Source organism: Sparus aurata, chromosome 17, assembly GCF_900880675.1.
Source record: "Sparus aurata chromosome 17, fSpaAur1.1, whole genome shotgun sequence".
Lineage (NCBI taxonomy): Eukaryota > Metazoa > Chordata > Actinopteri > Spariformes > Sparidae > Sparus > Sparus aurata.
The window spans coordinates 20,509,620-20,522,679 of NC_044203.1; the positions used below are offsets into that span (position 1 = coordinate 20,509,620).

Sequence of the window (13,060 nt, forward strand, 5' to 3'; positions counted from 1 at the left end):
TATATCTAATGTGTCCATGAATATTATGCTGTTATTACCCTGTTGTTCCTCTTTCAACCTAACTTCCTCTGTTTCTCCTGACTCCCGAAGCCTTTTACCTCCTGCTGCATCGGCTCCGCAGGCCACCGTACCACTACCACCACCACCTCCCCCAACCTGCCCATGTCCTCGTACTCCAACCCGACATCACCTGAGTTTGCCTTCCCCAACCATGCCCCCTCCCTCATCCGCTCCCAGTCCTTCCCAGCCTCCTTCGCAGGAGGCCGCTGGGGGTCTATGGCGGACTCCCCGGTCCACACCATCCCAGCAGGACTGCAGGACACAGAGTGGGGAACACCCACGTCTCTGGATGGGCTCCTGGGCACCGCCTTCATCTGCCACGAGGCTCTGCAGCAGGCACAGGCGAGAACTCTGCATGCTGCAGGTGGGTCATGTGTAGTCAAGAAAATCACTCAAAAGAATACTGAATACTGAATAATATACTGAATATTCTAGTAGCTTCATGTTTGCTTCTTTTATGACCTACATTGGTTTCTGCTGTCCATCACAGGCCCCAATCACGTGTCCTTATTCAAATCAGATGGAGAGTTATCTGATCTAAACAGCAAGCTCCTGCTCTACTACACTCCACAGGTGAGCCACTAAAACCCAGGAGAACTTGCATATTTTACTACACTGCTTTTATTATGTAAATCCTTAACAAAACCAGGAAAATGTTATTGCTCACGCATGCGCGCATGTGTGTGTTTTCTTCAGGCATTCAAGAGCCAGATATGTCTGGACCTGTCGCCTAATCACCAATACGATGGCAGGCTTACAGGACACAGGGTGGTGAACTGGGACATCAAGGTTAGATATGAGACAGTTTGATTATTTTGTATTATGAATTTAGCTGTGACATGTCCTTTTGTTTTTATGCGCATATGACAGTCATACTAAACTGTAAATGCTGATGCTGCTACTGACGGTTTAATTGCTTGATTTAAAGGAGACCTGTTCTGCTTATTAATTCTTTCCTTGCTTTCAGTGTGTTACATACATTCCTGTGCATGTAGAAGGTCTGAAAAGTTAAAATAGTTAAAGTCTGGAACAAACGGAAGCTCCTCTCTCCCGAAGAAAACATTGCTCCTGAATTCCCCCAAAATGCCTGGTCTTTAGTCCCGCCTTTAATTCTGTGACTTTCTGACATCACTATGTCACCATGTGACACATTTGCATAATTTAGGCCTGTATTCGGGGTATAAGTGAAGCTAACTGGAAGCTGAAAACACAACAGAGCCGACCAGTGACACAGGAAGCTGTTTGTGCTCATGCATATGTAAGCCGACCAATCGCAACCAACTGGGTATAAAGGAGGGGGGTCTTAAAGAGACAGGAGCGGAAATAGAGCATTTCAAACAGAGGCTGGACAGTATGATAAAACTGATGTGTTTTTGAGCATTAAAGTGTAAAAACCTATTTTAGTAGTAACTAAAGTTTAACATATTAACCAGAAAATGAGCAGAATATGTCTCCTTTAAGTAGTTTTTACTAGTTTTCCTGTTGTGTTGCTTCCTTTTCAGGCAGATCCCACTTTGTTAATTCTAATTCTGATCTAAATGGGACTAATGTGAAAGGTAACAGAACATTGTATTTTTTTTTTCTCCTGCAGGATGTTGTAAACGTGGTGGGAGGTGTAGGGGTTTTACTGCCCCTGCTCGAGCAGGTATGTGAGGCTGAGCCAGTTTACAACGGCAGTCAGGAGATCTCAGACCTGCTGGGGCCAGAGCTCACCTCTTCCAGAGGCCCCGCTGCCATGCTGCTGCCACTAAACAAGTCTGCAGGTTAGCTCTTGTTGAGTTCGCATGATTTTTAGTATGCAGGTAAAAATAAATAATTACAGAGATTGGTCTGGAAAGACATGTTGAAATTTAATAAATGTAATTTATAATTCACTTTTTAACTTTTCTGCTACTTGCATTTTTCATTACGGGTTGGAGATAGAAATGTTTTTGTAGTTATGCGAAATAACCTTTAGGTATCATGAAGACATTTTCTTCCTCATTTTGAGCACTGACTGTGTAGTTGTTCCTGTTTCCTTTTGTTTAGTTAGTAATCCTATCCTTAGTGCAAAATGCTAGGTATGATTTTCAGTGCAGCTCAGACTGAGGAGACGTCTTGAATAGCAGTGAGCCAGAGTCTACACACAGTGTGTGATGCAAGGACAAACAGGAAGTGCGAGACACAAGAAGCACATATGACAATATATAGTAGACAAACAGAAAAAATGGTAAAATCAATGCTAATGACTTAAATGTCAGAGGCAGCTTAGTGAGTCATAACAGTTTATTGAAGAATTGGAGCTCAGCAGCCCAGGTGCACATCAGTCTGCATAATTTCTAACATGAGTTAAATGAGACAAGTGGCACAAGCAGGCTAACAGAAGTGAGACAAATACCCCAACACATGACTAATGAGTCATCCTGAGAATATGATAATGTCTGTAAAGTGCTTTGTAATGTATAAACATGACTGTGGGTTACACAGGAAATCTCAAAAGTTGTTTTTATTCTCTCAGAGGGCAGACTAGAGAGAAACAGCGTCGCTGCCTTCCTGCTGATGGTGAAAAACCTCATACGTCATCACCCCGTCAATCAGGAGGGCCTGCTGCACTGCCACGGGCCGAGCATCATCGGAGCCATGCTCAGCAAAGTAAGCGCCTGCACCACGCGTCTCTTTGCTCCAACAAGTGGGAACTATTTGCGGGAAACCAATTAGCATCTGACAGTGAAGATTTGACCTTTTTCATTGTATTGCTGCTGCGTAATTGCTATGAAATGAATGGGTTTGGTGTTTTTGAAACAGCAGCAGCTCTTTCAGAATGACAGTATCACATGCTTGTGTGGGGGGATTTATGCAGAGTTGGTCGGGCTGTGTGGTCTCTCTGACTGAGAACAAAGGATATCAGCTGTGAAATCTGCTGCTTGAAAACGCTGAATCGATTTCTAGGGAAAAATGATATGCAAATTAAAACAAAATCGAAGAAAAAGAAGTCATATAAAAGAAATGAAAGCCACAGTGAGCTGTGATGCGCAGGTCTGACTAAGAGTTTGCAGGCACATTTCAGTTTCTAGATTGCTTCGTGAGTTTCAAGCAAGAGTTTATCTGATATCACCTGATTGTTTCTACAACATCATAATTATTATGTTCACACAACGGAGCCTGTCATGGGAGTTGAATGGGTAAAGCACAGGACATTCACCTAGGAAATCAGGTTTGATTTCCTTACCTTTACATTATTGGCTTATTATTTTTAGACTTGTTGACTTATTTTTTCAGGAAAAAAATGGTTTGGGTTACTATCAGAACCTTAAATACGTGTTAAAAAAGATCTCCAATGTGGGTATTTTCCCAGACTTTTCCCTGAGTTGCAACATGATAGGTAGTTACAATGATAGCTTTGGAGCAACAAGAACTGAGAATAAAAATTTAGTACATTTGAGAATTAAGGGCAAAGGTGTATATACACAGTGGCTGTGTTTGAAGCTAAGACTACTATTGCTTTGTGATGCACATCACAGTTCTTCTGCTTTTTGATTTAGAGTGAACAGGATCAGTGAGCCTTCTAGGGATGCAGTAAGTCTGATTCAGCACAGCGTCTGTAGTAGAAATGATTTCTTCAGATTCATGATAAATATGTTAAAGATCAAAAGTTTAACTCTATGTTCGCTGGTGTGATTCTCGGACAGTTGCAGCCAATCAGGTGTCACATTTCTGCGGCACAGACTTGCTTTCTGCCCGACAGGATATGTTGAAATGTGACGTTGAGGTGGAGCATCCTGTAAGGAAACTATGTCCTAATAATCTCATGGGGTTGCCAGGTTTGGTAGTAGAGAAGACAGAAACACACTTACAGTGTAGGGCTGAATCCACATGCAAAAACAAATCACATTGCGATTAATTTGACAGATATGAGTCAGGGTTTAAGTGGGAGTCTCATTTTCACTGAAATGAATTAAGAAATGATGATGACGTGACATTTCATGGGGTCGGTACCAATTAAACATATTCCCTTACATCTCAAGTGAATGGGCTACTTCATCAGCCACTAAGTGTTACTAAAATAGAAGCCAAACACGTAACAATCAAAATGATTGGAAACATAATTAAACTCCCCCCTCCTCTGCGCTTCCTGTCCTGCAGGTTCCCGGCAGTATGATGGACATGAACGTTTTAATGGCCTGTCAGCTGCTGCTGGAGCAGGTCTTCAATGAGGGCAACAGCCCACTTCTACAGCAGCTCTACCAGCACCTGCTCTTTGATTTCCGCATCTGGACCAAAAGCCATTTTGCTGTTTGTCTGGGTAAGTTCACAAGCACCCGCGTGTCGTCAGGTAATGCACCTGCGAACCTTTTCATGTCTGCCGCAGCTTTTTTTGTCCCTTTTTTATGTGCATATTCAGGCTAAAAGCACCGTAGAGCTGAGAGAGAATATATTAATGTTCAAAGTCCAAGGATTAAAAATGAAAATGTGGCTGAAGCTGCACTTCAGTGTCCCGTTTTGCAAATTGATGCACTTCTTTGGAACAACCTTGCATATTGGTGTGACATTTCTAAATGTCAAACTGAAGGAAGATGATAAAAGTATTCTTTTTCTTTCAAAGCCCACGTGAAGTACCTGTCATCTGTGATAAACAAAGGCAAGCAGCGCATGAAGAGGAAGTATGGGGTCCAGTACATTCTGGATACCATTCGCACGTACTACAGGTGAACCTTTGACATCCACAATAGATATAATAAATATAAAGACAATTTAAAAAAATAGTTAAGAGTTGTCCGCTCATAAGAAGGTAACTGATGTATTAATTCATTGACGTCTTTGCTGACAGTGTGGAGAAAGATGGCAGCTCTCTGTCTGATGAAAAGCAGACGATTCAAACTTCTCTGTTCGCCATGCTCAAAGACTTCCTCAAGTCTCCTACACCAGAGGAGCTCCACAGTGTCCTCGCCTACATTCTGACGGTCGGAGAGGAGCAGCAGGTTTGTTTTATCCATCTTTTTTCAGGGGTGCAATTTTGTAATCATTTGACCTTTTCAGCGAGATATTTCACTTTCAATCCCAACGTGAATTCTCCGATTCATCCACACGGCCTTTGTTATTCCTGTGTTTTGATTTCCACACTCCCATTGTGACCACTTAAAACGTTTCTCTCTCTAATCCATATTTCTTGGTACATCATCCTCCTACCTCACCCCTTTCCTCACAATTCTCGCCTCTGTCGATCAGGCGGTGAGGGCCTTGGATGTGCTTTATGAGCTGTTGAGGAGCAGCCCTCCTCGCGAGCAGGTGCAGGCCGTGCTGCTGGAGTGGGGCGTGGAGCAGCTGTACTGCTTGCTGCTCACACCGAGTTTCGGAGATGAGGCCAGAGAGAGAGTCTTCAGGGTGAGGAACAAGCGATTGGATCTCTTCTTAACTTACTTCAGCTTCACTGCCTGTGTGATATATTATCAAAATGGATTTAACAAAAAAACATAACAAACTCTCCCTTTTGATTTTGCAGGTTTTATACAAAATCCTCAAAAGCGAGCGAGTGTCTGAGCGCAACAAGCAGCGCATTAAGCTGAAGGATTTCGGATATCTCGGCCTGGTGTGTTTCCTTGAAGACATTCCAGTAACCATGACCACCGTGCGATGCCTGTACGAGCAGGTCCTCGCTACAGGTGAGGCCGAAACAGCTCTGCGGCCTGCGGCCCAGTTACCTTGAATAAATAAGAGACCTTTATAAATGTTAAAGCTCCTGAAAATATGATTTTAAGCTTCTAGTATTTCTAGTATATATTCTCCATAATATGAAGTAAGCAAAAGTCAAAATTCAAGAAACAAATAATGATTAGAGGTGTAACACCCAACAACAACTGGCATCAGGGTCTCAGTCGGATTATTATATTTGTTCAATTCATTAAAACATTATTTAAGAGGTCTATACATCTACATTTTCTTAAAACTCTCAGGATGTTTCCTGAAAAGAACTATGTAATTTGGCACTTATCATGGGTAAAATACAGACAGCACTCAAAGTGAACTACGTTCCAGCACGTTTGGAAAATGCTATCCCCCTGAGCAGGGACTTTCAGGGGGATTAAATAATTTAGACCCCGGTACCTGCAGTAAAAAAGCACTGAGTTTCTCCAAAGATTACAAGTCCCGGGGAAAGATGCTGCAATTGCAACATGGCTAAAAGATCCAGATTCCACAGGAAATGACAACTTGTTATATTGAAATATCCGACCGGTGAAATAAAGCGTGACCTTTCAGTTCTTATTAGTGCATATGGTGACAATACATGATTTTGTCTTTCTCACAAAGTACAGAAAATTCACTTAATTTGAGCTTGGTAACGTGAATTAGTTGATTATGATTATTTTGGAAGATAATATGTGCCTTTATGAATATCTGCAACAGACGCTAATTAAAAAGTAGGTTTCCAAGAAATAAACATTTTAAAATTGGTGGCTGCTCCACAGATGCCAGCCCAAACTTCAGAGACCTCCTGGCTGTGGTCTGCCTGTCCCATCGAGCTGAGCTCACTGTCCGCCTGGACGTCTGTCGCAAGGTCGGTCTGCTCACATCCCTTACACTCAAATCTTAAATCTTAAATCTACTAGTGCACTTTGCGTGAAATGCCTTCATAAGCATATTTATCATCTCAGTAATGAAAACAAGCTCTCCCTCTGTTCCCTCAGCTCTTTCATCTGATCTACTCCAATGAGGATTATGTGAGGCAGCTCGCTAAGCAGCCCGGCTGGCAGGACGTGCTCACAAAGCTCTATGTGAAAGAGTCATACGAGTCCCATGCTGCCAGCATCGCAGACTGCAGCACCCACAGCTCCTTTGAACCCAACTACCGGCCGCCGCTGCGCAGGGACCCGGCTCTGGTCATAGAGGACACAAACACAGACATCTTCCTGAGCTACCGCACATCGCAGGACATCGAGGATGAGGAGGAGGATGAGGGTGGTCAGCGGGACATCTCTGAGGGATTCTCTGACTTATCCCAGTCACCTCCAAGTGGAGGAGGAGGCACGCTTAAGAATTTCACCGGCTCCCTTCACTTTAAGTCGTTTGACTCGATGGACCAGGGGAGCCACTCGTCCTCCATCTCCAATGCAGTTGATATCACCTCGTCTCGCCCCGACGAGGAGGGGAGGGACTACCAGCCCCTCTCCCCCTTTGGTACCTCACCCTTTGACTTGGAGCTAGGGGGCATGGGGGAGACTGGCACACACACTCCTGCAGGTAGTCTGACAAACACACCATCTCCTCTAGATCAATGCAAACCCTTTCCACCACTCAGACCAAGGAAGAGCTCCAGTCTATCAAACGTGCTGGATGATACCAGCTACGGGACGGACCCTCCGACTGGAGATACCATCTCCAACACCTCCAACCCTCAGGTAGGACTGCTCCCTCAGATGATGTGAGAGTCCATTTTTGGAAAGTTCTGGATCTTTTTTGTAAGCGTTGTTTGCATTACAGCAGACCCCAGAGGAGGAGCTGTGCAATCTCCTGACCAACATTGTCTTCTCCGTCCTGTGGAGTCGCAGTGGGGTGGATGGGGCAGAGGACGTGGTGTGGAGAGAGAGAGGACAGGTCTTTTCTGTTCTCACCAAGCTGGGCTCCTCCTGCCAACTGGTCCGCCCTCCCGATGACATCAAACGCAGGTTAGTGACGAAGATTTCAAACGTATTTCCCCACAGAAACCAAACAGTGCCTCACAGTGGAAAAACAAATTGAGCCACGCCTTCAGCTGTGTCACCCTTTTTGCCACTCTGTGTCCCAGTCTGCTGGAGATGATGCTGGAGTCGTCTCTGTCTGACCTGAGGGACGCCCAGGGAGTGGTTCTGCCTTTCTGTCCCAGTCTGGTTCGGCTCCTCAGGCTGCTGCAGGACTTCCTGTTTGCTGAGGGTACAGACAACTGCACGCTGTGGAGTGAAAAGGTATATAGCAAATAACATCCCACCTACAACATACTGTATGTAGCGCTGATGCATTTTGTTCGTGCTCTGGGTAATGCCATGATAAACAGACAATGTTGAATCCTTTTGTTGTTCCACTACTTAGAGACCGAGCCTGCATTGGATCTCATATGTGAACATTTTCAAAATAAAATGAAAAATACTACTAGAGCTCATGACTGTGTATGGGCTTAAAGCAATATGTTGATGAAGGTTCTCAGTCATGGAGGTCATGGTAATTCTTAGTGTTGTGTCGTAGGCAACTGGACTTGTTTCAGTTTCTTGAGGACGTCTCACCTCTCATCCAAGAGGCTTCTTCAGTTCTAACTAACTGGAGGGGAGTTGGGGGGTTTTAAACTCTGTGTGGGAGTGTCCTTACAGAGTCGTTAAGGACATTTGTGAGCTCTGAGTTTCAGAGTCGACCCAACCAGCCTTCATGTGGGTTGCTAGGGCTAGGTGAGCCCCTAACAACCATTCATACCTGAGCTGACACATCTAGTTGCCTATGATACAGCACTTAGAGATAAAGCAATAGTTTGTTACACTGACTGCTGAAATTTAGATGAGAAAATCTATACCAATCTCATGTTTCTCCATTAAAGCTGCTGTACGTGATTTTTAAAAATAAATCAAGTGACATAACATAAGTGTTAAATAGCTCCGTACTCTTAACAGTGACACTGTTAGAAAGTGTTTGGTCAATGACTCTCCTCCCGCTCATTCAGTAAAACAGAAAAGAAATGTTCTTGTATCCCTGCCCACTTTATCCAATCAGAACAGGGAACTCGATAAAGAGAAGGTCCTGTCTGCTCAGGGAAACACACAGAGAGCTCCTTTTCAGATTCTCCTTTTTACTGGCAATGCTGGAACAGGGAAATCCACCAATTCCAGTGTTCCCAGTGACGATTTATACTACCAAACACCCCAAGAGCAGAAAAACGCCTGAAAAAAATAAAGAGACAAAGAGATCAGTGTGATGACATAGAGAGGAGGGAGGAGAATGCTAACCGCAACACAGACAGGAAGTTAGCTAAATCGACGACAGCACTTACAGCCGCTTTAATATGAAGCTGCAGCAATCAGCCAGTTAGCTTAGCTTAGCATAGAGACAAGGGGCAGCCTCAGTGCCTCCTGCTGACTAAAAACCAATACCGAACAAAAAACCTGTAAAACTAAGAAAAAAAGTCATTTTTAAACTTTAAACTAATACTGCTGTCGATCTCCTTAAATAAAAACAATAACTCTTGTTGCTCCTGTTGCTTTAAGTCAGTTTGTACGATCTGCTTAAGATGGCAAATCGTACGTCTCCAGCATGACGTGTATCCATCCTAATCTTTAGGCCTTTCAAATAGCTTACACTAGTGAGACAGAAGCAGTTGTGTGACTTCCCTATCTCTGCAGTACTAACTAGGCTGACATACCAGTACAATGCAGGCTGCACGTTTGTTTTCTATAAATACTCGCCAGTGGAATTTAGATTACTGATGAATCACAAATGCTCAGCGCTCAGCAACAGTCGTTTCCTCTTCACCCAAATATCTCATTGCCAAAAAGCACTGCAGCAGATTAGAGCTGCAACGATTCATGGATTCCCCAATTAGTTGTCAACAAATAAAACAAGTAGTCTATAATTAATCAGATGTCTAAAGTCAGAATCCTGTTTCCAGCTTCTTAAATTTAGATATGTTCTAGTTTCTTACTTTATCTATGACAGTAAACTGAATATGTTTGGCCTGTGGGCAAAATCAGACATTTGAGGATGTCATCTTGGGCTTCAGGAGACACTGATAGATTAATACTCGACAATCGACAATGAAAGTGATCATTGTCTGCAGCCCCACCGCAGATTTTCTGCTGAGACCGCGCTGGTGGCACACATTGTGAAACCTTGTGAGTGGAACATGTCGAGGGTGTTGTCCTCAAAGAAATGGGTTACACTTGACTATACTATTGTTGTTGTTACACATACTGCAGAACCTTGAAGACACTGTGTAATATTTATAAGTAAACTATCACATCTGTGTCGGGGCAATGACGTACAATTATGGAGACACACAATAAAGCTTTGAGTATCAAGATGTGATGATGTCATTTTGTCGTTCCATGAGATGACTCAAGGAAAATACAACTTGTTGATATTGAAGGTGTTAGCGACTTGAACTGGGTGTGGTTCTTGTCAGTTACTGTGTCTTACGTCAGACGCTTGCCTCACTGGAGGGTGGAGAGTCATTGTTGGGTAAAGGTAGCATCTGAATCACCCTTTCAAATGCACGTTAAGCTGTGTTTAAAATTCTGAAAGGCTTTATGTTATGTCCTAGGTGTGGGAACAGGTCTAGCCTTTTTTGTTTTGTCCTCTGTTGACAGTTGTCCTCGTTGTGTTGCAGATCTTTGAAGGGGTGATGAACCTGCTGGACAGGTTGAAGGCCTGGCACAGCACCCCTGGCAGCCCCGGCAACACCGAACTGAAAGAGATGGCACAGATCGGCCTGCGTATCATCACCGGATACATCCAGCAGCAGCATTCACCGGTCAGCAGCACAACTTCTCACCCTACATGTCTCCCACAGCCCAAACACCTGAAAGAACTTTGCAGGAAATACATTTAAAGGGGTTTCCAGTATTTATTTAACCTGATAAGAGCTCTCTTAGATAGAACCAGCTCAGAAATACCAGGCCTTCTATGGGTTTCTTTTCAAACACATTGCAGTCATTCCTTTTTCAGGGAGTGTACTGTATGAAAGGGCAGCTCCTCGCAGAGTTATGACTGCTGCTCTTGCTGTGGGATTGTGGGATAGAGATGGTGGTCATAAATGAACTGACCGTAAGGCTTTTCATCCACATATTGTTGATTGTGTTCATCTCCAAAGTGGTATAGCTCCCCCCCCCTTTGTTTTCCAGAGTGTCTTGTTTGAAATAATTAAATTTAATTGCATACTGACATCACAGCTGTGGGTCTCCTGGAAATGAAACAAGCTCTACTGAAGTTGAGTGAATACAAATTTAATTAAAAGAAAAAGAAACACTAACAGAGCTATCTTTATTCCAGCGGTGGAATGTAATTAAGTACATTTACTCAAGTGCTGTACTGAAGTATAATTGTAAGGCACTTCTGGTACTTAGTTCTTCTACTCCACTACACTTCAGAGGGAAGTTATGTACTTGTTTACTCGGCCAAAGATACTGATTCTGACAGCTGAGCTACTGCTGCAGACTGTATTCTGTTTCTACATCCATGACTGTAGCTACTGTTAGCTTGTTAGCTCAGTAAGCCGTGCAGCTAGCCGAGCTACCAGGGGAGTGTTGGTGTTTACACTGCAAGCAGAGGAGCTTTTGGACCGCTGGGGTAGTTGATTAGCACGCGAACATCAGTAGATAGCTCTTTAACACACTACATAACGTCAAAACGGTTATATCTTCACGCTCTGTTGATACATTTTGTACATTTCTCGATGTTTTAAACATAATTCTTACATGTTACTCCTTAGAAGATTAATACGTTTATAAAAACAGAAGCTTTTACTCGGAAAATACATCAGTTAAATGTGTTGGGAAGTAAATGAATATGTTTACTGAAGGCTGGCTATCGGAACAACACAGAATTTCCACAGAGCCCCTTTAAACCACCTTTACCAGCTTCAACATTAAAGTGATCAAGATTCACATTAATGTATCAGTAATGAAAGTCCAGTGATACAATAAACATTATAGTGTTGCTGCTTAAAGTATACTTCGATGCTTATTCTTTTACTTAAAGTCTGTGTTTCCAAGGGCCATTAGTGTTGGGGTCTATTGTCGCAGAGAGAAACGGATGGCTTCACCCTTTCTCAGAGGACAAACTTAATTTTAAAGTATTTTCAGCCATATAGTCTTAAATGGAGATGTGAAAGCAGATAGAAATGGCGCCTGGAAGACAAAGTAAAACACCATTACATTTAAATGTTTGTTTTGTCTCTAAATAAACTGTATGACTGGACTCAAATATTTGCTTCTGATTTGCCTCTTCAGGTGTGTGACATGGCCTACGTGAAGCTCCACAGCCTTCTCCAGACAGTGCTGTGTCTGAGTTGGGAGGAGGTGTGCTTCCTGCTGGGGCAGCTGGGCGCCCCATTGTGGCCGGTAGGTGTAATGGACAGCACCGACTGTGAACATCTAGAGGCTTTCCCCCATCTGGTGCCCATCGTGCGGACGCTTCTCGACCAGCATGCCGACCCCATCACCCTCCAAAACCAGCTACCCAACCTGCCCATCACCAACGGCAGCACCACCTTCGCCCAGGACCTGAAGGCTTTCTGTCACACCATGGAGTGGCAGAGGTTTTACCAGCATCAGGTCTGTGTTTTGCTTGTCTATTTCATTGTCATTTAGCTTGTGTTTAGGGAGTTGAGAGAGCCTCCCCTCCGGCCTTTGGTATGACCAAGCAGATATAATCAACCATCCACTCTCAGATTGCTGGCTCTGTTCTGTGTCACATTATTGTACACTCAGGAGTTTCGCAATCTTTCCTCCTGGTCCGACCAGCTACCTCCTAGTGGAAATCGAATCCATATTTTAAAGGCGTTATCACAAGTTTAGAAAGCAGAAAGAAACATCCCCCAAGTCTTTTTCTCTCTGACCCTTCGGTGTATTTTAAGCAGAGATCAGTTTATGCTCCGACTTGAAGCTGAGATATGTTAAGAACGGATGCCAGACACACTAACCACTGGCTGAGAAGTGGATTTATCATGGCTGTGTGTTACAGTGTGTGTTCATAAATCTGTTTTGTTTAGATTGCTTCTGTATACGGATCCTGCAATACATTAGCCAGTGTGGCATAACTTTGGCTGCCGTGGGAGTTTAGAAACTTGGCCCAAGCTGATTTCTCAAGTGTGTGTGTGTGTGTGTGTGTGTGTTTGCAGTTCAGACTTGTTCTATAAGTGTTTGTATATTTATTTTTTGAACACGGCTTTATGTTTATAGCGTAAAAGAAAATATCTCTTTTAATATAATAAATAAATAAATATGGATTTATTCTCCTTTGTACAGTAAGAATCGTCCTGGTTTATACATTCAACACACAGTAATCTTCC

General features: G+C 43.3%; 1 protein-coding gene across 2 annotated transcripts in view; it reads left to right on the forward strand.

Moving 5' to 3' along the window:
- Positions 1–13,060, forward strand: part of nbeal2 (neurobeachin-like 2) — a 43,438-nt gene that overhangs the window by 17,867 nt on the left and 12,511 nt on the right. Inside the window, exons 16-31 of one of the 2 annotated variants that reach the window (XM_030394306.1) lie at positions 91–424; positions 551–633; positions 757–849; positions 1,652–1,823; positions 2,558–2,691; positions 4,183–4,342; positions 4,643–4,745; positions 4,868–5,018; positions 5,266–5,421; positions 5,540–5,699; positions 6,504–6,592; positions 6,723–7,433; positions 7,516–7,700; positions 7,820–7,976; positions 10,379–10,522; positions 12,000–12,323. In XM_030394306.1, coding sequence (XP_030250166.1) covers positions 91–424; positions 551–633; positions 757–849; positions 1,652–1,823; positions 2,558–2,691; positions 4,183–4,342; positions 4,643–4,745; positions 4,868–5,018; positions 5,266–5,421; positions 5,540–5,699; positions 6,504–6,592; positions 6,723–7,433; positions 7,516–7,700; positions 7,820–7,976; positions 10,379–10,522; positions 12,000–12,323 — 3,156 coding nt within the window. The remainder of the gene's footprint in view (positions 1–90; positions 425–550; positions 634–756; positions 850–1,651; positions 1,824–2,557; positions 2,692–4,182; positions 4,343–4,642; positions 4,746–4,867; positions 5,019–5,265; positions 5,422–5,539; positions 5,700–6,503; positions 6,593–6,722; positions 7,434–7,515; positions 7,701–7,819; positions 7,977–10,378; positions 10,523–11,999; positions 12,324–13,060) is intronic. The other variant, XM_030394307.1, reaches the window with a different exon arrangement.